At 41.5% G+C, this 27,476-nt stretch overlaps 1 protein-coding gene across 2 annotated transcripts in view; it reads right to left on the bottom strand.

The window, feature by feature from the left end:
* The window catches only part of SDC4 (syndecan 4), a 30,695-nt gene extending 4,087 nt beyond the window's left edge, over positions 1-26,608 (bottom strand). Inside the window, exons 1-4 of one of the 2 annotated variants that reach the window (XM_042462963.1) lie at positions 26,354-26,608; positions 3,490-3,625; positions 2,010-2,059; positions 915-1,104 (exon numbers count right to left, since the gene is read on the bottom strand). In XM_042462963.1, the coding sequence (XP_042318897.1) occupies positions 915-1,104; positions 2,010-2,059; positions 3,490-3,625; positions 26,354-26,413 (436 nt within the window). In that variant the 5' untranslated portion in view covers positions 26,414-26,608. Of the gene's footprint in view, positions 1-914; positions 1,105-2,009; positions 2,060-3,489; positions 3,626-23,843; positions 23,950-26,353 lie in introns of those variants that run through there. The other variant, XM_042462964.1, reaches the window with a different exon arrangement.
* Positions 26,609-27,476: the final 868 nt, after the last annotated feature.

Below are 27,476 nucleotides of genomic sequence, written 5' to 3' on the forward strand. Positions count from 1 at the left end.
GAAAAGCATAATTAGGAGATGTCATTTTAGGTTAAATGTATACAGCCTACTTTTTTCAAGTTTAACAATGCTGTTTTAACAATTAACCACTCCTAGAATCATAGAATCATAGAGTTGGAAGAGACCGCAAGGGCCATCCAGTCCAACCCCCTGCCATGCAGGAAATCTAAATCAAAGCATCCTGCATCTTTTGTTTTTCTTTTAATGCATACAGTACAGTGGACCTTGGTATCCACAGATTTGCCATCTGCAGATATGAGCATCTGCAGACAGCAAGTCCATGCTGTCCCCAATGTTGGTGCATCCACACAGCCGCACAGCCATTGGGGGAAATGGGACTGAAGTCTCCCCCCCCCTTCCTCCTTGTCCTTCCCTCCTTTCCTCCTTTCCTCCCTCCTTCCCTCCTTCCTTCTTTCCTCCCCCTCCAAGGCTTCTGCCCCAGGCTTGGCTATAGGGGGCAGAGGCTGGAGCCCCATTGGCCGGAGGAAGCTGGAACCAGAGCCGAGACTGAGGCTTGAGTCTCAAAGTCCCCAGCCCCAACACCCCAAGCTGCTGCGCCGGTCCCTCCAGTTGATGGGGCTCCAGCCTCCACCCCTGAAAACAAGCCCAGGGCAGAAGCCTTGGAGGGAGAGGGAGGGTGGACGGATGGACTTTAATCCATTGTTCCTAATGGCAGCATGGCCATGTGGCCACACCACCATTGGGGTCAATGGGACTTGAGCATCTGTGGATTTTGGTATCCACGAGGGGGGGGGGCAGAGTGTGTCCCCCATGGATATTGGGCCTGAGTGTACACATATGTGATATTTTGTCAGTTCTCTTACGTTACTGATAAAAGGTTCTCTTCAAAACAGCATGACCTTCTCTGATTTTAGAGAATTTCAAGTTTACTTTTCTATCAAAAAGGTGATTACCTGCAAGAACTTCTGTTCTCTCAAGAACGCTGCCACTGGCTGTGCTGGCCAAAGAGATCTTGTTAGGCAAGTCTTCTCCTTCAGGGGGTGTATCTTTTTTAGGAATTATAATCTCATTGTCTATCACAGCAGATTCACTCCTATCCTTGGTTTCTGTTTTGGAATCAGGGATATAATTGTCCATGAAGACCTAAACAAAGGGATAAGAATTATTCCTTTAGTACACAACTGGGAGTAATCCACCAAAATTAAAATAATACAGAACTACCAATGCAGGGAGATTTAAAAAGAATTGTGAAAAATTAAAGCTGCTCTTATTTGGTTTTGCACCATTCTTTTTTAATCACCCTGTAAAATTTCAGGAGCCAGTCTCTCCACTTTGTTACAAGTGATCTTATCTTGGGGTCAGTGCATCTCAAAGCAATATATCAACACAAACTCACAAAACTAGATTTTGACAAATGTATCTACAGCAAAATGAACAGGCTTGTAGCACCTGAGATTTATATGGCAGGGATATCCTTGCCATATTCCATCGTATAGCATGTTAGAAACAGGTAGCACTGTCAATACACACTTCTTCTGGTTTTGTGGAACACACATTTTTTGAAAAACAGAAATCTCTGACATGTACTGTTTTGTAAAGTCGAAGGCTTTCGCGGCTGGCATCCATAGTTTTTTGTGGGTTTTTCGGGCTATGTGGCCATGTTCTAGCAGAGTTTCTTCCTGACATTTCACCAGCATCTGTGGCTGGCATCTTCAGAGAATGAAGAATCCTGAAGATGCCAGCCACAGATGCTGGCAAAACGTCAGGAAGAAACTCTGCTAGAATATGGCCACATAGCCCAAAAAACCCACAAAAAACTATGTACTGGTTTGCTTGTGTTAAGAATATGCACAAGTATGTATCTAACTACTGTCATATTTCCAGTTTTTCAAAACTTGCTAGCACATTTTGGTAGGTACTATTTGCTTCTGGCTTCTTCTTAGAAGTAAAATAAATCTGCATGCAGACAGTAAGTCCTCAATGGCACATCACCAGTTGAACGACTACAAAGAATAAACTTCACACCAAAAGCAGTTGTAAATACTTACTGAAGGACTGTCAGTGATTGAACTCAAATCATCCTCAGTATCTGTAAAACCTATATAACAAAGAAGGATAATATTTAGTCATTTTTACCAAAATGAACAATAGTAAGAGTTTTATAGAGTCATTATCTTCATCTGTTTTTTCTGGACTGCTTTGGTGAGACTGCATCACAAAATATACAGGCATATCACAGACACTCCTCTTCCTCATATCAACCACCACTGTTTCTTTCAGCCACTGGCTCTCACACCCATTAGCCAGTTCATAGCATTACAATTCTATACAATGTGTATTGCCTTGAAGAAGGTGCCTCTTTTTTGAACACCTATTCCTTGAGGCTAATTGGCTCATGGAAACCATCCGATCTGCCTCAACTTGTGCATTAGTTTCAGAGCTTGTTTTTCTTGAGAACACAGTGTGCATGAGGGCAAGAAATTGGAATGAGTCTGTGTTTAGAGTTAGGAAAAAGCAAAGAGCACCAATCTCCCATGCTCATCTGGTAAGGGCACGGGGGAGAGCCTTCTTGGTGGCTGCTCCCAGGCAATGGAACTCCCTTACAAGGGAGGCATGTTGGCTCTCCCCTGTTCTCTTTTTATTGGCAGGCAAAGATCTTCCTATTTCTTCTTCAACCTTTATTTCTTCACCTAGCAGTAGGGACATGCATTAGCTAAACTGTTCTTAATATATAATATGTTTTTATGCTTTTGAATTTTTTTAAAATTAAATTAAAAACGTGGTTTAATGGAAATGATTGTTTAGTATTTTTCAACTTTAAAATTACATATTGTTTTAGTTATTTTGTTTAAACTTATATTGTAAGCCACTTTAAGTCCCATTTTGGGAGAAAGGCAGAATAAAAATCAAATAAATAAATAAAATATCTTATAGTCTATGGATGAGTAAGGAATTCGAGATGTCCAAATTTTTGTCCCTGGTTGTAATGAGTCACTAAACTTAACTTACAAGGTAGCAAATTTTCCTATTACGGGATGAGCAACTATAATTCTCCAGAAGTTTTAGAACTGCAGTTCCTATTATCCCTAGCTAGCATAGCCAATGGAGAGAGATACTAGGAATTTCAGGCCTATATTTAGTTCATCTACATAATATAGAAATTCTTTCCTCTGTTGCTTGGACTTGTGTGAAAGAAGGCAATTTAGAAGTAAAATAAGTCAGCTATATAAACCATGTCAATAGGCATTCAGATTTGCAAAAAGAGGCACAGAAGTAACTATTACCTCTTTCCATCCATCCATATAACCTAGATTTTTTGCATTCATACAGCTTCAGGACCAAAGTCAAGGAATTCAACATTTGTACCTCAAGCCTACATCAACTATTTGTTGCTCAACAAAGTAAATAGGAACACAATGGAAGTTAGCAGAGATGTGGCCACAAGATAATCATCTGTAGCTGAGTATAAACTCAGCAACACCACTACATGGAGAAGCCTTATGGTTTTGACCAAGAAGAAAATCATACCTTCTCCATCTCCTGAACCTGAACTATCTTCTTCATCGATGATGAAGTCAGTTCTTGAGTCCTCATCATCTGGCAAGTCACCAGAAGGAAATTCCTCAGTATACAGTTGTGGGTCCATAGTCTCAGTTTCTCTCACCTAAGAAAGGAGAAACAGTATTAGAAAGGAACAGTGTTGAAGGACCAGAAACCAGACAAAGTTGTTCTGGAGCCAGGTAGAGTTGCAAGATCAATGTGCAGCTGATCAACTGACTCAGAAGAATATGAATGAATGACACTGGCATTGTTTTCTTTATTGTCTTCATGCATCCATCCTGCAGAATGAGGAAATTTCTGTGTCAAACAGAGTTGTTACGATATACCATTTGGAAAGAAGACACCAGGTACAGTAACAACAGCAGTCCATCTAACCAATAAAGCAGATTTTGCTCTACTGGTAATTTGAAAACAATGCTCCAAATGCCATTTCAGAATAGGAGTACCAGGCCATGGCACAGAATTCATATAAAAGCTGGGACAGTAAGAAAGGGCATTTCATTTACGGACTTGTTCTTCTACCTGTGTCCTTTTGTCCAGGGTGTGTATGTAGTACATCTGTCTCTTCTCCTATGTGAACTTTTAAAGAGATAATGCCTATTCCAGGAGAGAAACTAGCAATAGTAACCTTAAAAAAAAAAAAAAAGCTTTTGGCACCATCTTCCATATTGCTCTATGATGTTCATGGGCAACATGAATTTCTGCTCCTCTGGTAGTGTTTATGTGTCATATATTTAAAATGGTATTATTTGCTTCTGTAAAGCCTCAGAATTCAAATACCATTCTCATACAAGAGTTAAAACTGATAAATTTGTTTGTTTTCACCACTGAAAATTCTGCTGGAAGAGGATCAAAGGGTTTTAGGGTAATAAATATTAACGTACATGAATTAAGTGTTCCACCAAGAAAATATAATTTAAAAAGCAATCTCAGCAGCTGCCCTTTGGAAATAAAATGAGACCACATTGCTGGGACCTAATACAGCCACAGATATGGCATTAGCACAGCAGCAGCAGTAACAGATAAGCCACTGCATAGTACATAAAAGCCAAAGTGACTTTGCTGAGGTTCAGATGTTAAACTACATGATTTTATCAGAGGCCAGTTACCCTGTGCCTTTGAAGAACCATAGGCAAGCTTCATTGCTGATCTAAGAGAAGACAGCCGCCCCCTGCAGTTCACTGCACCTTGGGTATGGCAAGCTAGATTTACAGGTAACTCAATTCCAGAATCATGAGGTTGTTTGTTGATTTTGGAACTTAATGTTCCTGTTTGCACCTGGGAGTATGATCATCATCCAAATAGATCAAGGTGTTTGAATTTCCCTGTTTCAAAATATATTTATATGCACAAACTGAACAGCATCAACTATCTATTAATGAGAACTTTCTATGAACACAAGGAAAATCGTAGTCCAACTCCATTGAGGGAAAGCTGGGAACTAGAATGATCATAAGAACATATATGGTGCACTAAAAATTCAAAGCAACACATCCACAAGACACTGCAGCAGTGGTCAGATCAGGGAAAGGCATTAATAAAGAAGGAAGACCAAACCAGAAAAATCCTTTGACAAGACTTTCATTTCAAAAAACAGTCTTGTCCATGAGCTGTTCTCTGGAAGATTACCATTGCCTGGCACATACTAGCTGCCTTGGATCCCATTGTGAGAGAACTGTGGGGGCATAACTCCAATCAATAAATCAATCAGTCAGATGCCAGTAAGTCACAATAGCTGCAGAAGTTCCAAACAGATCAAGAATGGTGGTACCTTGTAGTTTCATCCAGCCACAATAAACCTCTGTCAATAGAACTGTGCAGCAGGATGGAACTGAAGAAAATGTCTGCAAAACAGGATATATTCTGCTTTCAGAATTTGTTCCTTGATGCCAAAATGTATGCGTGTGAGTGCGTAAGAGATGGAGAGAAAGTGACTCATGACCTCATACAATGTGACCAGCTTTTGTGCTCTTTACAGAGTAGACAGTAACAAGCAGGTGCTGACTGCTGGGACACACCTATATGCCAACTCAGACTGCATTCATTGTGATGAATCACTGGCAAAACTATTCCTTTGTCCCCAAGAGTCTTGAAAGACCAAGCAGATCTGACTAGAAAATTATCGAAAAGAATAGGTGGAGTGCATGGGGGAAGGGGGGTGTTGTTCATGTTTTGGATTTTTTACCAGGATGAATAAGACAAGAGGTAGACTGTATACAGTCACATGTATACTTTGATTGGTTATTCTGAAGTTCATTTGTAAGAATGAAGAATGGCACATTTTATACCTATATTCACTCAAAAGATACAATAACAGGATCATCATACCTTTATTATCTACTGGGAACCTTGTTCTCCACAGCCCTGTCATGAACCAATCACTTGATTTCTGTGTAAGCAACTAATAAGACCAAATGTTCTGTAAATGTTGAATACTGACAGAGATCTTAAACAAACAAAACTAAGAAAATGTGCAAAGGCTACTTCATTCAGTAATAGAAGCTTCATCAAAAGACAACCATCCACAGGAACACAATACATATGACCACTGGCCTCACATAAGACTGGTTGACTCCATCCTCCACTATTTACAGATCCTGAGTTCATTCTGAAGCTCTCTCCCAATAGAGGCCTCTGTCACAGCTCCCAAGGAGAACAAGCTCTGCCATGCCCTCAGGGAGGTGCAAGTCTAACCTTGTTGAGCAGCCTAATTTCTTTGCTAGCTTGAAGCACAGCCTGTTCTTTATTCAGATTAGCTTCCAGACAGCGCATCTTGCATAGCCCAGGTTAAGTTATCCTAGTTTGGATCCTTCCAAGTCCCTTTAAACGGAGCAGAACTGGCTCACTTTGAGCATCAGACCTTGTGAAAGAGCATATGCAGCATGATAAAAGTAAGCTTCAGACAGACTTTTAAAAGTTACTTTTTTGACTTCAATTGCCAGAATTGGCCATGCCAGCTAAGGGATTCTGAGAGCTGTAATTCAAAATGGTAACTTTCCCTAACTCTAATCCAAAGTCATCAATGGCAAATAGGCCACGGTCCTTCCTGAATATGCAGTCTATGTAGATAGGCTTGAAATCAGGTATTTTTCTATCCTAGCAGGAACTTTATAACTTCAGCAGGAGAGACTAAAATTCTACAGAATTGTATGTTTGTCTTTCTTAGCCCTTGCTGTTGTTTTCACAATGTATTTGTTTATGGAATTTATACTTCACCTTTCTTCCAAGATGGGATGCGTAGCTACACCAAGGTAGCTCACATATAACTACCTATACATAGACCTGTATACATATGAACCTCAAAAAATGCTGACTCCTATCTCAAGTTATTTTGCTAATCCTGCTTAAAGAATTATTTACAGTTCTAAAAATGTTTTGCCCAAACAGGGCCTTCCAAATTTTGTCTTTGAGAAGTTAGAAGGCAATTCTGAGGCACCTTTAGATTTCCACCGAGTTTCAGTTATCGTGGTTTTGGAAAGTTGAGTTTAAAGTAGATCTGTGCCTTTTTTAGAAAACACTTTGCGTTGTCTGCCAGAGACATAAGCAGCCCATTTAGCACTCTTATTTAGCTGGTATCCAAGTGTTTTCTTATGTACTGAGATCTCATGTATTCTATGTTCTACACAGGCTCCACACACTCCTGCTTTTGCAACACCATTGAAGCAACACCACAGATTTGATAATGTGTTTACTTTATTAATAATAAAGTTTATTTATACTAAAAATGCTACGCATTTCCATAAAGCTCTGGCAGCATACACAAGTCCTGCTATTAATATGTTCTCTAGCTGAATCCTTTAACTACAGAAGCCCATCACTTCTGCATTTAATCCAGTTGCAGTGTATCTGAGCATTAAGCAGCTTTTACCCATACTGAGTGCCAAGTGAGATTAACAAACATCACTGGGAGGAGCAAAGGGGTGGTGAAGCAGCTTTTCTAACCTACAAATTGCTGAAAGATTTATTTCTCAGCTGCCAGCCACAGACTGTGTGCAGGCATACACGCACACTTTGGCACTGGTAGCCACAAGTGCTAATGCAGCAAGACACTCAAGTATTTAAGCACTGTGACAATTAACTGCACTAAGACATGCCTGGAGATTCACAGGCATGATTGTTAGGGCAGGAGTGGTTGGGAGAAAGCTACATCTAATTGATATGGCCCTTAGAAGACTAGCAAAACTTACAAATGCTTCCTTTATTGCAGCTGGAGAATATTTTTAGCTCCATGATAGTTTCAGATTGACTACCATTTGTTGCTTTTCCAGCTGAGCTCCCAAATATTGTACCACTAAGAGTCCAGAAAACAGAACTCGACAGCATACCATTGTTGTTGTGTGCCTTCAAATCATTTTGTGACTTATAGTGACCCTAAGGCAAACCTCCCACAGAGTTTTCTTGGCAAATTTCCTCCGCGGGGGCACCAGAGACTATCAGCCAAATTATCTGGTAACTCTTGCCTCCCAGCAAAGGAAGATACAATGGACTCTTCCCCTCTGTGGGGGGGTTCAGTTCTGGGTCCCCTTGCAGATGGGGAAAACAAAGACACTCAAGCCACATACTGTATTGTTCAATGGTCGGCAATGTGTGTGCATTTCTGTCAGTGCATCCACAAGCATGCACCACTATTGAATAATATGGGGCATGGCAAGCCACGGATATTCCAATGCATGCATAGCTAGCCTGCTAATACAGTGGGCCAACTGTACATGATAAGCTTTCAGAGTTAGCTATTCCTGCAAAGCCAAGCCTCAGGATCTACACTTCCTCAAAGTTTCCCTGAACACCAATAGAGTCCAAACTGCTAAGTACATACTGAGAGAAACACAGGATATTGCCCCACACAATTTCTAAAGAGTCAGACAATTAAACCTCATAACCTCATTTAATTTGCACTTTCCAGGACTGTGTGGATAAAAGAAAGTAAAACAGCTACAGCTAACAAAGCTGTTACCACATAAAACAAAGACCAAGCCATGAATGAGGTAGCGCTTCATGTCTGTTAATGATTTGCATGTTACAGGTGCAGGTGGATAGGATCTCTTATCTGGTGTGTATCCTCCAAAAATGTGTGCAATTCACTGTCCTTCATAGAAGCTACCCAAATCATCTGGTAAATATCCAGGCCACACTTGTAACATCCCTATCCAGCTTCTTTATTGAGGCCTCAAATTAGGCAAAGTGAGAATATGAACAGAAACAAAACTGCTTCATGTATCACATCCCTTTGGAATCCTAATAGTGGCCAGATAAAAGTGCAAAAAGCTTCAAACTGTGAAGCAAAGGGTGTTCACACACTGCATACCTGTGTAGAGGTAATCGGTACACATGCACACAGGTTGTACAGAGTACACTGTTAACAGTTTGTCACATGTAGTCACTGCTGGTTTGTACACCTGTAAAGTTTATTCACATGTGTTTATTATAGAGCAGTTTCTGTATTTACACTGCTGTCCAATTATTCAAGCTTCTTGATAAAAATAAAGAGAATTAGGGAATCTTGAATAAACAATCAAAATAAGAAATTTGAGGATTTGTTTTAAAATTAAAATAAAAGTTGCTAAGAATTCTGCTGCTAATCTGCAAAGACATACATTCTACCATGTTCCATGGGGCTTGAGCACTATTGCAATCTCTAGAAAAGCTATTGTTTCTTCCTAAACCATTTTAAATACTCAAAGTCATAGCTGTGTTAGTCTGGAAAATCAGTATGCAAAGGGATCTTGCATGCATGTGAGGAAGTAGGCTCAAGTCTATGAAAGCTCATGCTATCAACTTCTTTCAGTTAATATCAAAAGTACAAGATTGAGGCCAGTTCTGTGCACGCTGCGCTCCACCAGAAAAATCCATTGCACAGCCTGGAAGGATACATCCAATGTCATCAACGCGCTTGTAGAAAGCACGGATGGGTCCTTCCTGAATCTTTGTTTGCGAAGTAAAGCCACAACAACAAGATCCCTTTGCATTGTAAATAAAAGTAGTTTAACTGCATTGATTTTGTTTAGCTTATCTACTGAACAAAAAAAACTATTATAACATTCTGAAAATCATATTGAAATGCCAGTGGGGAAAAAAACCCTATCTCTATGAAGGTATGGCTGGAATGCAGCTGCAAGCCTGATCCTGCCACTCTCTGAGCAAAATACTACTATTAGGTGAAGGCTTTGTTGACAGTATTAGCTGCAGTTCTGTCCTCTGCTTGGTGCTTTTTATTCACATGCACATTCTCTGTGTTCTCCCTGGTCTCTTCCTCTCTGTTCATCCACTCCCCCCCCCCCCCCAAAATGCTTCAAACACACATAAAATATCCTTCTCTAAGTTTCCTACACCAGCTTGTTAAAAGCCAGAAAGAGCTGGGCACCGTACAAACTATGGGGGTAGGGATGGGCAAAATGCACAAGCAGCCCCTCAGTGCTGTCCTGGGACCAGGACTACAAAAATATTTCTTGTGCTCCAAAATGCCCAAAAATTATATCTAGGGGATGTGGAGGGCTTTCCAGCACCATGTCTGGGGCCCCTGGGGCCCCAGTGGCCTAAATGAATTTTTTAAAAAACCAATCACACGTTTGCCCCAAAATGTCCTCTAGCGGCTCAGGAAGGCCCAAAACATGCCTCAGTGACCCCTAGAGAGAGGGTATCTGAGGGCAAGTACAAGAAAAATATTGTTTTAGTGGGTGCAGTTACAGTGTTGGGGTACAACCCCAAGGTTTGCTGGATGGCTAATGAACACTTCTCCTGTCTTCCACAGTTTCCTGCAATAGCGAGTTAGACTTTACATGCTTACATAAAGTTAATACTGTACGTTTTAATTATGTCACTAAACAGACACCTCTGTACTTTATCCACATACAGCTGTATGCTTGCACCAAAATACTGCAAGAGCCCTGACAGATCAAAGCAAGAGCCCATCAGTTTCCCCATCTACCTGGCTGTGTGCAGCTCAGTGGCACCCAGATACACCACTATGGCCAACCACTGGCCAGGGGGTGGAGCTGCATCTAGGTACTGTATAGTTGCTGCTCCACAGCTGGTGCAAAAGTTTTACACAAAGAGGTACTGTGAGTCATGAAAAGGATTCTGTCCTTGATCTTACCACTGGAATTAAGAGGATTCTTGTACTTGGGTACAAGCTGGGAATAAACAGAGGTACAGAGATTCTTACAAACATCTAAGCATTCTTACAACATATAGTGTGCAAATATGTACCATGTAATATACAAAAACCACTGGACATGAAGCTAATCATAAACATTTTTAAGTGTGTATGTTTGTAATACATGCATTCATGCACACATGCGTGGGTTTAGAGACTATTCCAAAGTCAATAAAATACCAGCTTCAATGGTGCTATGATTCTTGCCTGTCATGCCTTTTCTAAGTGTGCTTGTTCTTGATTTCTAAATTCTAAGTTAGAGCACAGGATGAGGAGTGGAGTGGCACATACTGATTTGAGACAACACTCCTGCCCACTCCCAGACCCTGACACACAAGCTTTTCCAAGGTCTCATATGCTCACTCTTCCCCTGATGGTGTGCTCCAAGTATTTGCTTATGTGTGCAATCTCTGTTATGAGCTGTGCTAGTAAATATTGCTCTTAGGTTGTTCTATCTACACATAATGCTTCCTCTTGGCCTATTTGCTCAATTTCTGGGTTGTGTGGAAGTAGCTCTGAAAATACTAGTACTTCACTATATACTTCGCTTACCAGAGGAGCCATTAACACAATGAATGGTCTGGCAAGTATTTCCCTATTTCTTCCACCCTGGCCATGGTTCACTCCCTGTGCTTCCATCACAGCTTCCCTACTACCCCCTCTTAACATTATGATCTGATCAGGCAAATGACTACTATTTCACAGACACGTTGGCTAGTTCCTTCCCAACTTTAAGTTAGCCTATGCTACACAGATAGGATTGGATCTCAGATCAAATGCTTCAGTTGGTAGGGGAGGGATGGGGTGGAAGAGGCTTTTAACAATTTCACTTCTCTTTTCTAATGGCCTGAAAATCTGTTCTGGAGACTGGGGCATCTTTGGGAAGTTGTGCAGGAGGTAAAAATACCACCTCTCACTTCCATATGTAGGAACCTCAGCCGGTTTTGCTGAAATTTTTTTTATCTTTTTGCTCAATCCTGGGATACAAGAAGCTTACTACATGGTTAAAGAAGAGATATAACTGAAAACACAATTAAAGTGTAACATTACTATACAGTTAAACATATTTCCCAATTAAAACAACCACAAAATATATCAGGGGTGGGAAAGTATATATTCATGGGACCATAGCCACACATCTGTTGTTTACTGCAACATTTTAACCACTAACAGCACACAGTTTTAATTTTAAAACAGGTCTTTTTCTTTTCCTTTTTAAAGATTGTAACACCATCATGGCAAAGGTTGCAGTGCCAAGGAAATGTACATATGCTCCTAGTTGTGTGTAGATTTACGACACTCTCAAACTAACTGCCCAGATATTAAATACCATGAGGAAGGGCTAACAATAAGTTGAAAACAGTAACACAATGAAGCACCAAGAACGTACAATAGAATGCTCCAATGGACAAAAAATAGTGAGGTAACATAACTTAAGTTTCTAACAAAGTTCATGAAAACACTTTGTTTCACAGAAAGTGAAACTGTAGTACACTAGAGCAAGTGAAGGCAGACTTGGACTTGCAGATGTAATTTTTTTGGCTTTTTAAAATCCAAAATCCAACAACTGGAGCTAGATGCAAAATAAGGCACAGGGCACATAACAAAATATCTACTGCACCTCATGGGATAATCTGCACATCTCAAAGCTGCTTTCATCTGCTCTAATGTTCTATAGTACAAATCTAGAGCCACTACAGATTAAGGGCACCAATATAAATTCTGAAATTAGAAATACACAAAGCTATGTATGAAGTCAACCAATGAAAACTTATATTAATATAATTAACTGAGGGAAGGATCACTAGGCTGAGAGATAAGCAAATAACCTAAGACCAACCATAAATCTCCCCAATCCTGATTTGAATCACTAACTACTACAGCTGATTTCCCTTTTCAAAAAGCTATGGGAAATCCAATTTGCAATCTCCCCAACCTGTCCAGTTTGCCAACTAATTCCTTCTCCAAAGGAGTTTCTGGAAATGGTAAAAGAGGGTAAAGATTTAACAGATTTCTTAGTACCCACTTGTAATTGTGCGTTTCAAATTTGCTGTAAAATCCCACAAGCCTATGGTTGCCAGTTCGAATGTAAAACTATGGTTTGACCAACACAGGAGGAGGCAGAAAGGAAACTCAACTTGCTCCTGCCAACACGACATTATACATCTAAACCTGCTCAGCAGCAGGAACAAGTGACCAAAGAGATTAGGTGAGCTGTTAAACCTATGGATAGATAGCTGCTAACTCCTCCCCATCCTGCAAGTTTAAGAAGTTACACAAATTTATTTAGAAGAGATTGCGAAGAAGTATCTAATAGTCCAGTTTCTTCTGTCTTTAGGTATGAGACCTTCAAACTGGCTGCATGAAAACATGACCAGCATTCTCTATGAATTCAAAATATATTATTCCATCTCAACAGGCTTTAGTTCAGCTCTACAATTGCACTAAGCTTGCAAGATTTACCTAACGTGACTTAAGTAAACAGAATGTGCTGTTTAGACAGGACTCTGTTGACAAAGCTGCAAATGCAAACCCTTACAGGCCAAAGCTGGCCTCTCTCTCTCCTCCCTCTCACTCTTCCCCCGCCAAATGGGTGTCACGTAACCACTTGGCAGCCCATGTGGTCCTGAGGGTGCCTCAGCCAAGATAAACCCTGTGCTTCCTAGGTTATTGGATTTTAAAGCCTACGCTTTGAAAAAATGCAGCTCTAGTCTTCCTGAATACACATTTCTCAAACGATCTGCAACTCTTGTGAGATGAGAGTAAAGTGGTAAGAGGTCACATCATACAAGAGCAACAGAGGAGGAAAGCAGAAGTATCACTTCTTTCTAATCTTGTGACTGCTCAGATGCAAGGAAGTTCAAGGATTCCTCCTGTCAGCAGACACTCTGGTGAAGTTACAGTCATCACTATTTCAACCATATTAGGTATCCAATGCAGGGTCCTACTGTGTAAAAGGCCTCAAAAGTTACTAAGAAAGAAAGAGCATACATTTGAGATGCTGGTCTTTAAAAAGTGGAGCCCAATGTTGTGAGCCATGAAAGTCAGATTTTGAACACCTGGACTTGTTCTGCACTTGTGTGCTGCATTTCAAGTAGCATGTTTGAGAAGAGAACAAGTTAAGGATCTCTCATCTGCTTTATATAAACAAAACCATTTAAGTATGCACCCTCACCAAGTGTTCATGTCACCATCCACCAGATATTAAGCAATTACATGGAGTGCAGGGTGGGGAAAAGCACTGAAATGTTTTTTTTTTTTTTGTTTTTTGTGGGGTTTTTTTGTTTTGTTTTTTTGATTATGAATCGCAGAATACCCAACTCAACACAGCCACTGGCTAGGAGATCCTGGTAGTGGAGTCTAAAATAATTTTTTCAAATGATCTAGGACAGGATGAAGGAAGTACGCTGACACACACTTCACTTAGTGGAAAGACAAGAAATCCATCTTACCCAGAGGCAGCTGGATTTGAGACCTTTGCAAGAATGGTTGGTCAATGGGTGCAAGAATTCTATCTAAATTACAGAAGACTGAGGACATAATAGCAGCTTTGCTGGATCAGACCAAAGATTCATCTTGTCCAGTATCCTGTTTTCATACAGCAGCTAGTCAGATGCCTTGGCGCCCACAAGCAAAAACCTTCTCTTGGGTGTTGTTCCCTGGCAAGGTCTATGCAGAGGTCTGAGGCCTCCCATCCTGGAAATAAGATATAACTCCCATGTCTAGTATCATTCTATCTACTTGTGGCCACAATATAAAATTCTCCCCAAGAGAAAATATGTTTTCCATCTCTATGCTCTATTATTTTGACTACCACCTTGAGGTATTCTGAACAATTTCCCAATGCCAAAATGGCTAGGTTTAATTGTTTATGTGTCTGGCCCGGTCATACTTAAAGTCAGATAAGCAAGAGATCAGGAAAGATTTTAGGCACAGTTTTTTCTTTATACCTGAAGGCAATCTAAGTTTGTTCATACAATTGAGCTCCTGTTATATACAGTATCTTGCACAAGTGTCTGTACTACACATTTTAATCTAATCAGGAGGCCCAACAGATTAGTACAGCCGTCCTCATCTAGAGCAGATTAATATATAGCCACTGACTGTTACAGGCAATTCTCTTTGCCACAATCACACAAGTTAACATCTCCTCATGGCCCAAACAAGGAAATGGGTGAAGTTTAAAGATCCAAATATTGTACCCTAACAGTGCAATAAATAATGCACTAAACACAGTGAGTAGCCAATAAAGCATCTTAACCAGCAGCATGTAATCAAGAATAAAATGAGATATAATTGTTTAAAGACATTGTAAAAAGCATTTGAACTGGGGAAGAGGGCACTGTGGAGTGTTCATACCAAAGCCATAAATATATTTAAGAAGAATTGAAGCTACTATACTGATTTTAAGAACATATGTTCTAGCCTTCAGAGCTGCTGTCCACTTCAGCACAGACAGTCAGGATACCTGGAGGGTATTCTCAGGATTATCTAAGAGTAATGACAGGTTGATGTGGGAGTAATGGAAGAACCCCACTAAGGCTAACAGAGACAACATGCACACACATACGTGATTGGCAATACTTGTCAAAATGGCCACCAAAAGTGGCTAATGTCATTTGCATCTCTTCCTAAAGTCCTGGAAGTTTTTAATTTACCTAAACGTTTCCAAGATTAATTCCTAAGAGTCATCTTATTCACTTATACTGCTGCATTACCAAATGTTACTCTTTTGGGCCCGAACAGACAGGCCAAAATAAAGCTGCTTTGGGTCACTTTGGAGGTATGCAGTTTAAATGTTGTATGCGTCCTAAGAGGCCAGACACCGCACCAAAGCCACACTCCAGTCCTAAGGACTGAACACAGCTTTGGCGCCGCTTCTAGCCTCTTAAGATGCATGTGTCATTTAAACAGCATACCTCCAAAGTGACCCAAAGCAGCTTTATTTTGGCCTGTCTGTTCAGGCCCTCTTGTTTTAGTTAGAATCAATAGCCAATAATAAAAATAGTATAGGCAAATTTCTCTAACATATCAAGAACTTTATGCCACTATACACACAATATTCATCCACAATATTGTCTTATGCCAATTTGTGTATGCACAGCTCTTTCCTGTCATTACATTCAGTAATGGAATCACAGTAACTTCAGAAATGTAATCACAATAAATTAATTATACTGGAAGGCTGGATGGGAGATGCTGACCAACAGCAAATACTCTCAGAACGGCTCAGGACATCTAGTGTGAAGAAAAATCGTACCCTGACCTAAAGTCACCATGTTAACATGCTTCAGCATATCACATATTATATATGCCTCTTCTTCCTAGACTTATTTGTCTGCATAAAAGTAGCAACAGCAGCTAAACTTAATGAGTCAGAATGTTAGTCATCCATAATATCAGTTGGGCAATCATAAAATGCTGATTAAGGAAAAGCAAAGTGACCATCTCAGCCTAAGACTTTTAAACAATACTTTTAAATAATGCTCAAGTTATCTCTTTCCCAAAGAGGAGCAGTTACCCCATGTCACACCTCATTCCACTCTACCACATGTGTCTGAGGAAGTAAGCTTAAATGAAAGTTCATGCTTTCATGAAAGAACTTCTGTCTTTCAGTTAGTCTCAAAGGTGCTGCAAGATCCCCTTGCATACTGGTTTTCCAGAGTAACATGGCTATGTCTCTGAGCCGCTCTGAGTCCCAGTTCTGGGGAAAGAGTGGGATACTAATACTAATAATACTAATAATAAATTTATCTCACATCACACCTGGTTAGCTACTTTGGAGTGAAGAATTAAAATGTCTCATATTTCATTGTACTGCAGAGTGGGGCAAAAGTGGAGCTGCAAATGGCTTCAACGCATTTTTTTTTGCCCCTTAACCAGTCCAAACCCCTCATAACATCCTTTTTCTAATCAAAAAGAGTGAACTGCCTCTTTTGTAAGTCTTGAGGAGCAGCAAGTTACCCTTTTAATAGGTGGTAGGGACTCCACTGTGCAAAATCTATTACAAAAGTATACATGTATTTGAGAACCAGCAATTCTTGCTATTTCCAGATTTTTTAGTATTTCTGGCAGTCTCTGTGGCCTCTAGAAACAGAGAACTGGCTCCCAGCTCACCAGAGCTATCCATTCCTACTGTACTGGTAAATATGCATTCTCTCCATATTTTGTATCATTAGAGACATGGAACTGCAAATTTTTAATGTCCAATTTTTTATTGCATATGAGTAAAGCTGCACCATTAAGTAAGATATTGCATAGATGTTTAATCTATGGTAAACAGGAATAGGAAGGTCTAAATACATAAAGGCACCAGATTCCATCTAATCTTGAAAGCTAAGCAGGGTCAGCCCTGATTAGAACTTGGATGGGAGATGGCCATCTAGCTGTAGGCTATATTCCAGTGGAAGGAACTGGCAAAACCACTCCTGATTATTCCTTGCCTAAGAAAAATTTATAAATCCATGGGGTCACCATAAGTCAACAGGCAACCTGAATGTACAGTCACACAAATAGGAAAAGAAAGCCACTGTAGTGTAGTGGTTTGAGTGCTGAACTAGAATTCCAAGAGACCAGGGTATGATTCACACTCAGTCATGGAAACCCACCTGGTGACCTTGGGCAAATAACACTTTTTTATTCTTAGAGGAAGGCTAATGGTAAACCTCCTCTGAATACATCTTATCAAGAAAATCTATTAAGTCAGAGTAGAAGGCACATTAACAACAAAAAACATGAACAACTGCCAAGCATTTTTTTCTGATACCATCTAAAGTAGTCCTCCTTTCCCTCCCTTTCAACTCCCAAAGGTGATGGCATTAATCCCCTTGGATTTTACTATTTCAGAAGCAAGCAGCCTAGTTCTTCTGGTCTCCCAGAACACTTCAGCTTTTACTGAAACACTTCAGATCAATGTTTTCTCAAGTAGGGTACAGTGTTACCCCGGGTTACGAAAATAATTCGTTCCGCCGCCGCTTTCGTAACCCGAAAGGCTTTCGCAAGCCGAAACCCCAAAGGCGCTAATGGGGAAAAGCCGCGATTTGGTGCGAAAAAGCGCCGAAAAGCACCAAAATTTCTTTCGTAACCCGAAATAACCTTCGTAACCCGGAACAGTTTTTTTCAATTGGATTTTTTCGTAACCCGGAAATTTCGTAAGGCGGCGCATTCGTATCCCGGGGTAACACTGTACTTTCAGGCACCCAAATGTCTCATGTTGTCCCCCATCTATTTTTTTCTATAGGAAAGCTTTGGCCCTCTAGAAGTTTTGGTCCACAGCACCTGTCTTTTACCATAAGTCATGTTTGGTGGAGCTGATGCAAACAGTAGGCCAAAAAATTTTAAGGTTTCTTGCCTCTGGCTTAATTCAATCTTCACCCTGACCAAAACAAAACTCAAGCACTTGCATATCTCCCTCTATCGAGCTTCACTGTTTTCAGTATTAAACAGTATAGAATGCAAGCTTTTTGGGACAGATACCTAACATTTTGCTTCTGTTGCTCTGTCATGCTCTATGCACACTGACAGTGCTATTTTATTTAGTATTTTATTAATAATAGGACACTATGGAGTTGAGATATGGGAGAAGAGTCTAATTTCGGAATATACTGTATGCATTATTTTAGAGTATACAAACAAGGCCAGAAGTGACAGACAACAAGACTTAGCATCTTATTGGCTGGATGGCCAGAATACAAAATGGGATAAAGCAGCTTGTGATCAATGCAGTAAAAGATCTGGTAACCTTTCATCTGCCATTTTTCCTCTTGCATATATTCATCTTCTTTGACTATAACCACAATTGCCATTCCAGTGAAAGATGAATCAGTGCCACTTGCATGTGAAAAGTACATTCATTCACATGCTCAATGTAACTGCTGAATCAAAGAGATTTTTTTTCCTTTCCACATTCTCAGAAGTTTGAGTCAAGCTTCAGAACTGCTACCATTACTAAGTATTCCTGGAAAAAGAGAGCACTGTGTGATCCTTAGCAATTTACAGGTTTACTGAGGGGAAATCTACCAAATGCACACTGTCCACTTGCAGACACAAATATATCTCCTTCCAATATTCCTGTACAAGTATTTCTTCTGTTCCACTGATCACATCCCTCTATTTTGTCCTACACATTCCAAATGCTTCTGTCCTCCATTATTCCTGTTCACAGTAGATCTGGACCTGCATATTATTATACCCAGCTTTGCTTATTTTACATTTTTATACTACCAAATTTACTAGTTACTGGCAACAGGTAACTAGCACCTACATCTAACTGTCCAATTGCTTGATGATGTTCAGACTCTACTAGTCCCCAACAAGTATATCAACAAATATTTATGCAACTCGTTATGAAACAGCAAACCTAGGTACTTGCTTTTGACTTAAAAATACATTTGGGCCATTTGTAACATGAAGAAAATGTCATTTCATCACCTACATAATTTTGAACTAGCTTTCTGAACTGTGCAGTAATACCTTCAAGTTGTATGATAAACCTTAAGAACACAATAACTATGGCTACTTATTAGTGGGGGCTGCATGCCCCTGGCTTTGTTCAGAGAAGCTGAACTCTACCGGGCTTCCTCTCACCCATTTTAGGCCAAACCATTCAAAGTTTCTGCCTCCAAGGTTTGCTTTATTCCAAAGTCCACATAAGAAAGTAACATGTGAGGAACAACAAATGTTAATAGGTTGGGCTCACTCAGGAAAATTTACTTGCTACAATTCATAGTAATTCAAGAAATAAAGAGGTAAAGAAGCCTTAGGTTTTCTTGGGTACATCCTGACTGCATATAGTCTTTCCTGATCACTCACAATGTCTTCTTACTACAGTTTGTTGCTTTAGCCCAAATAGATTAGCCCTCCTCTTCCACGCCACAATGACTAGAAGAACTACAAACACAGTATGTATTCTTTGTCAGTTCCCATTACCAATGATTTTGCAGTGGTGCTTCCATCCACCCCCAGACACACACACCTCTGTGAAATAAGTACAATGCTTGGCAGTAGTCTCCATCCCCAAGAGTAAGTTTCCACTAGCTCATCTTCCACCTCATGTAACAACTTGCCAAAAGTACCAAGCCACAGTAGTGTGTCATACTGTTTCCACATGCTTAATCTTTCCCAGCTTGGTTTGACATACAAGGCAAGGACAGCCAGATATAATCGGACTGAACCAGGGAGTTTTCCCTGCGCAGCAACCAGCCACTTTGGCTTAAGCTGCCATTCCAGCTGCCATTATGCTTTGCAAAAGCACAACTACACATGTAGACTCAGGAACTCTGAACATTTAATTTAAATTTAAGATGTGCCATAGCAGCACACACCATAAGTGATGACCATAAACAGCTGTACAGAGTTGAAAGAAACCACAAGAACCACCCAGTCCAACCCCCTGCCACACAGGAATACACACTCAAAACACTTCCAACATATGTCCATCCAGCCTCTGTTTAAAAGCCTCCAAAGAAGTAGACTTCACCATAGCGGCAGCATGTTCCACTGTCAAACAGCTCTTACATCAAGAAATTCTTCCTAATATTTAGGTAGAAGCCCTTTTCCTGTAGAATCCATTGGTCCATTTCCTATTCTCTGGAGCAGCAGAAAACAAGCTTGTTCCATCCTCAATATGACATCCCTTCAAATCATTGAAGATGGCTATCATGACACCTCTTATCCTCCTTTTCTCCAAGTTAAACATACCAAGCATCCTAAGCTGCTCCTCATAGGGCATGCTTTCCAGATCTTTCACCATTTGGGTTGCTTCCTTTGGACACACTCCAACATGTCAATGTCCCTCTTGAATTGTGGTGCCCAGAACTGGACACAGCATTCTAGGTGAAGTGTGACCAAAACAGAAGAGAGTGGTACAGTGTGTCCTTTTTTTTACGTGGGAATCCGTTCTGATCCAAAGCTGCGTATGGTGCGTCCACGTATGATGCAGGCACACTGTACTATTACTTCCATCAATCTTGACAGTACAGTCCTATTGATACAGCCTAAAATCATATTGGGGTTTTTAGCTACCGCATCACACTACTGACTGACTCATGCTTAGCTTGTGGTCTAGTAAGACTTCTAGATCCATTTTCCATATACTGCTGTCAATCCAGGTGTCTGTCACCCATTCTATATCTGTGTACTTCATTTTTTTTCTGCCTCGGTGTGGTACCTTTTCTCCCTGTTAAAACACATTTGGTTAGTTCTGGCCCAACTCTCTTATCTGTTATGGTAATTCTGAATTTTTATCCTGTGCCATCTTCAAATTTGATAGGCAAGTCCCCTATTCCATCATCCAAGTTACTGATAAAGATGTTGAATAGCAGGGCCCAGGACAGGGCCCTGGTCACTTCTCTCCAGGATGAAGAGGAGCCATTGCTGAGCACCCTTTGGATTCAATCAATTAACCAATTACAAATCCACCTAACAGTAGCATTGTCTAGCCCACCTTTTACTAGCTGTTTTGCAAGAATATCATGGGGAGCCTTGTCAAAGGCTTTACTGAAATCAAGATACATTACATCCACATCTTTCCCCTCATCTATAAAGCTTGAAACTCTGTCAAATAAGAGATAAGATTAGTCTGGCATGACTTGGTTTTGAGAAACCCATGTTGATTTTTAGTGGTTATAGCATCCTTTTCTAACTGCTTACAGCTGTCTGTTTTATCATCTGCTCTTGAATCTTTCCTGGTATTAATGTCAAGCTGACTGCATGGTAATTATTTCAGTCCTCTATCTATTCCTTTTTGAAGATGCATTTTATAAAAGCATCATATTCTTGATACCACAGTTGGATACACTAAGAATATGCTGCAGGACATGGCTTGTGCAATACAATCGTTCAACTCCTTCCTCTCAGTTAGATTAGCTAATACAAAAAATGAGGTTTCTCGTTAGCCTTTTTTTTAAAGCAGGTGGAGCCGATAACAAATGGAACGCTGACCTAGAACACCACAATATTAATATTCTGAAACAATTTATCATACCTATGATGCTCTGCAGTTTTGATATATACCCTCAAGCCTAACATGTCCTTAAAGGCATTAATCCTTAAAAAAAAAAAAACCAGCAACCCCCCCACCCAAACTTTCTTCCCCCAGCTATGAAAGAGAAAGGGTTTCACAGCCAAGTAGCCCACGGCATTAAAGAATGCCAGGAGATGGCTGCTAAGCTACAACTTTTTCTCTTGTGTCTAAATGCAATGGATGCAATAAAGCAGACTCAAGGAATCAGTGGAAAGTTTCTAATACTTATGCAATCTCCACTGATTTTGTGTGCCTATTCTAGCTAGAACTTAACTGGAATTAGGCTTGGGTCTCTCTTGTCTAGACCTTAAAAATTCTGCACATCCCATCTAGTTCAAGGCATGGCTCACATGCACTGCTGATAGTGGAAGCTGGCCAGGAGAGAGGGTTCTGTGGGACTAGCCCCTTCCCTAGTGCATCACAACAATGTGTCCTAGCACTGTGGGCAAGGGTTGCACCAGAGACATCAGGTACAACATCTATAGCTTGAGGTCTGTATGCATACTGTTCAGTAAGCCCAGGATTTTTTTTTAATGGACTAATTGGACCATGTTTTCTCAACCTCACAATCTTGTGGACCCTTTTCTCAGATTTATCTACACTACCTGAAGTTTGTTCTCTTCCTCAAGAACAGATAGTTTATTTGCCACCATGGTTCTACTGCAAATCTCTATAAAGGTGTCCTAGTTGTAGCTTTTCCATAGATGTTTGGTTGGAAATTGAGGGACTAGATAGAATTTTGATATGACAGAAAGAAGCCTTTTTTATGTTTCTATGAGAAATATGGTCATTTACTCAAGGGATGTGGCTTGCAGTTCACTTAATTGCTTGTAATACATCCACAAGTTCAGTAATTTCAAACAATCATATTAACTTTATTCCAGGTTTTTCCCCCTGAGTGTTGAAGATACATCCAGTGTTGTCGGATAATCCCATAATTAATTAAGAACAAAACTGGGTGTTGACCTAACACCAAGTTACAGTCCTTTAGCATTTTCAGCCATCTATTAAACATCTTGCCTGCCATGAGGGCTAGAAACTCTAGAAGTGAGGAGTTCAGGGTATCTTGATTCTAACTAGCAACCACTTGATAGACAGATAAAAGAAGAACCACAGAACCTTGGTCATTTACTGACTAAATTAGCTGTAGATACTTGGAGGAAAGTAATGACCTCATGAAGAACACCTGAATAGTATTTAAGGCCCATTCCTAGTCTTTCCAGAACAGGCAGTTATATCACATCAGCCAAATGAGGGCACACCTGAGCTTTGTCTGAACCTGTCCAAATCATATGATAGAGACTGAAAATAAAGTTATATATTCAGGTTAACAATGATGATTTGATTGAGAGAGACAGGAGAGAAAACCAGGCAAGAGTAGAAAGAACAAGCCTGAGGGATTCATGGCTGCAGGACAGGACAAACCGGTTTGTTCATTAATAATGCTCCACCACTTTTCAAAACAATAAGGTCAGCCAGATACTTATATTTTGGGAAATTCTACTACTGTTTTAACACTGCATGAACACTGAGGAGGAAAGCCAAACTGGCATGTTACACTCAGGTTCCTTTGCTATTGCAACATAGGAGACTGATTTAATTCTCCATGGCAAGGCTTTATCTATGCACAGCAATAGAAACAACACTAAGACATGTTTAAAGTTATACTCCACCTTTTTACTTACAGAGTGGCTTACAAAAATGGAATACCAGTACCTCAACATAAATAGGACAAGATTAAACAGTCTTCAATAGATGATAGAAGGTTGAGAGAAGGAGCCAAGAGCAGACACCAAGTTAATCTGGGTATCGTAATTGAAAAAGACTACTTTGTACTACTATAGCAATTTCAGTTCATATCTTATGAAATCATATATCTGAGCTAAATATATTGTAATGTATGACATTTTAAAAAATACTAAGTAGTTAACTCAAAGAAAGTATTTGACTATTTCAAAAGCTCCCACCTGCTACTAAATGTGCCCCCAAATGACTGGAGTGGTATGACTATCCTGGCTACATGGGGCAACTTCAAGAAAAGATGTTCCTATGTAGTTGGTCACACCATCCACTTCAGGACAGCAGGTTAATAGGTCTTCTGCTAAAAAGCGTGAAGACAAAGAGATATGTTGATAACAAGCTCACCAACAGCACTCCTGACTGATGACAGAATTTCAGGAATGTCGAAGAGGATAGGACCAGTCCCTGATGTAAGAGCTGCTGATAAAGGCTAGTTTCAAAATTATCCAGATTTCTAGAGATTTCCTCAGACTCCTTCACTCAAGGCTATCAAATCAGGAATGTGCATCCCAAGGGGGTTTGTTTAATCATTAGTTAGCTAGCTTCTGTCGCAATCTATGACAAAGGAACAATACAATATTGCTTCATAGAAAGAAGATGAGTTCATACATGCCACCATCAACGACAAGAAAGTTCATTCCAACACCATTTATCAATATATGAAGCATCAACCAAAAGCAACACACTAAGGGCAGTTCTCTTCCCTGTTGACTACTCTCATCCACATCCAAATACAATCAGGTAAGAGCAACCTCAGCTATGAGAAGGACTGGCAAGAAGAGAGCATGGGCAGAGGTGAAACAAACCAGAGAGGATGAGTTAAATGTCACACCTTACCACCACCGCATACTCCCTTTTTAACAAACTGCCAAGTCAAGAAGGGCACAGAAAGTTCTTATTACAACCTCTGGAACATCAAAACATCCTCCCTGGGGCAGGCTACTGAGGATCCTAATTCTACCAGCATTACAGTATTCCTTTATCCTCCATGTACTTTCTCAACTTTTTCCCTTCCTACTGGCACCTCAGACCCTGCTGCCAGTATATTAAAAAAAAATCATAAGCCACACTCTCTCCCACACCCCTGGCTTTCCACAATTGACAACTGTCACCTTCAAGTCCTTTCTGGCTTATAGTGTACCTATCATGGGGATTTCTTGTCAATATTTGTTCAGAGGGGTGGTTTCTTTTTGCCTTCCTCTGAGGCTGAGAGAGTGTGACTTGTCTTTGAACCCTGGCCTCCCAGGGTCCTAGTCCAACACTCAAAGCACCACGCCACACCAGCTCTCTTAGAGCAACAATACCCCATGCCAAACAGTCTTTCTTGGCATGTAGATCAACAACACGGGCAAAGAAAAACTGTTTGGCATGGTCAAAGGTCGTCAAGGCAAAAGGGTGTTTACCACCGAAATAACTACCTGTACAAACAACTCAAAGGTGTATGAGGAAAGGGGGGAGGAAGAGGTGGAGCTGAAGGGCAAAGGACTTCCAGGGATTCCTGTTCTCAGAGAGGCAGAATTCAGAAATACGTTAGTCTGTGTTAATGTGGAAAATCAGTATGCAAAGGGATATTGTAGCCCCTTTGAGGTGAGCTGCAACAAAGTGGCTGGTAGCATAGGTTTTTGCAGGCTTGAGCCTACTTGAGCTCCGTATGCATCTGAGGAGCAAGAGAGGGAACTTGATCCTGAGCCAGCCCTCAACCCCAGCCTTACAGGACAAGCCCCGGAACTGGAACGTGCCAGAGCCCTGGGGATTTCACTTCAAGCGCAATGCCCCGTGACGTTCGGGAATTGCAACAGAGCCAGGCTTTGGGAGGTCAGCGGTTACTCATTCCACAGCTATGAGCTGGAGGAAGTGCTGCTCCAGAAGGCAGCAGCAGCAGCACCCCTGCACAGCCCTCGCTCGGGATGCCAAAGGCGCTGCTGGTGTTGGGGCAGGGCTTTGGGGAGGCCAGAGGGGCCCTTGCTATCTCCCCTGGGGTTGGGCTCAAAGAGTCCCCATGGAGGCCCAAAATCCGTGGATGCTCAGGTCCCAGCCACACTGCAGAGATAACCCGGTTTGGCAGCACTTTAACTCTTCGTCTGACTCTTTGCTATGGAATTCTGGGAGTTTGTTGTGGGCCCAGAGCTCCGCTCCGACTCCCAGAATTTCATAGCATTGAGCCAGAAAAAGAGTTAAAGTGCTACCAAACCGGGTTATCTCTCCAGTGTGGATGCAGCCAGGAAGGCGAATTCCAACTCCGTTTCCTTGCCTCCCTCAGCTTGGGCGGGAAAAATTAACAATAACAATAATAATCCTCGCTCCCCCAAGTTCTCGGGGGGGGGAAAAGGGGGCAACAGTTACAGAGAAGTTACACTGGGTTGTACAAAGTTACAAAAAGGAGGAGGACAAGAGGTTGTTTCTCCCCCTCCTTCCTTCCCCTCAATGCCCTGAAAGAGGGTCCCTTTTCCCTCAGGACTATTGCTCTCCGTGTGTGTGTGTGTGTGTGTGTGTGTGTGTGTTGGCCTGGCCCTCTCTTGCAGCACAAGCCCATGAAAAAAGTGCAAAAGGACCGTGTGAGGAACCCCCTTAAGATGCCTACTGAGTTCCCCCCAAAAGCAGCTGCCAGGGAAGCAGGCAGGCAGATCCCCAAAATGGGGGTTCTGTTTTTAGGGGAGCCCAAGCCTCCTCCTTTCCCCAAAGCCAAGGAAGCCAAGAAGGGAAGCCACTGTTTCCCCCAATCCTGTCCTGAGGGAAGGGAGAAACACAAAAGCGCCTCTTCTTGAGAAGGCAAGGCGAAGAGGCTCCCCCTGACCCTTCCGTGCCTCCTCCTTCTTCCCCCCATTTCCCTCCCGAGGCTGGGACCCACTACTCACCGACTCCGAAGCGACGCCCGAGGCGAGGAGGACGAGAAGGAGCCAGAAGGAGGGCTGCATGGCGACTTTTGGGGAGAGCTGGGGATTGCGCACCAGGAGCACCGGCTGGAGAGTGAGTTTCTCCCGCTGGAGGTGCCCAGGCTTCTTATAGAGAGGCCTGGCCCTTGGAAGAAGGAGAAGAAGCGGAGGAGGAGGAGGAGGAGGAGGGGAAAGAGAAAGAGGAGGGAGGCCGCCAGCCTTTCGCTTCCCAAAGAGAGGAGGCCCTGGCCCTTCCTTCCTCGCCACCGCCCTCTAGCTGGCCAAGGAGGGCCCTGGTTGCCAAGGCCTTGGGAACACAGCTTAGCATGCCTTTAGTATTATTATTATTATTATTATTATTTAGAATGGAATAGGATAGACATGTTATTTGTACCCTGCCTCTCCCGCAGGACCGAGGCGGCTTGCAACACGACACAAGAAGACCCCAAAACAGTCAAATGCAGCAATAAAAATAAGAGGGAATGAAATGCAACAACCCATGAAAAGCCGTTATCCCCCCCCCTCCAGCTACAACCCAGAATTCACAAACCATAACAAAATAGATATTATTCAAAAAGGACGTTGAGAAGCTGGATCATGTCCAAAGGAGGGCAACCAAAATGGTGAAGGGTCTGGAAACCATGCCTTATACGAGGAGAGACTTAGGGAGCTGGGGATGTTTAGCCTGGAGAAGAGAAGGTTAAGAGCTTGGGTTCAACCTATTTGTGGGATTGCCTTCTTCCTTATAATCCACCCCATGCATTTAGATCCTCTGGAAAGAACCTATTACAACCAATAAAGACAAGATTGGCAGTGGTCACCCTGAGGGCCTTTTCATCTGCAGCTCCCAAACTATGGAATGGCCTGTCGGAGGAGATCCAGAACATTACCAACCTTGACAGTTATAAAAAGGTTGTGAAGATGGATCTCTTCTAACAGGCCTTCCCTGAGTAACTCACCCGGCCGCTGAAGGAGAGCCCTGGTTAAGTAGTGAAGGGATGTCACATGAGGAGGGAGCAAGCTTGTTTTCAGCTGCTCCAGAGACTAGGACCCAGAGCAATGGATGCAAGCTCCAGGAAAAGAGATTCAGGGACGTAGCCAAGTT

Source organism: Sceloporus undulatus, chromosome 4 (genome assembly GCF_019175285.1).
Source record: "Sceloporus undulatus isolate JIND9_A2432 ecotype Alabama chromosome 4, SceUnd_v1.1, whole genome shotgun sequence".
Classification (NCBI taxonomy): Eukaryota; Metazoa; Chordata; class Lepidosauria; order Squamata; family Phrynosomatidae; genus Sceloporus; species Sceloporus undulatus.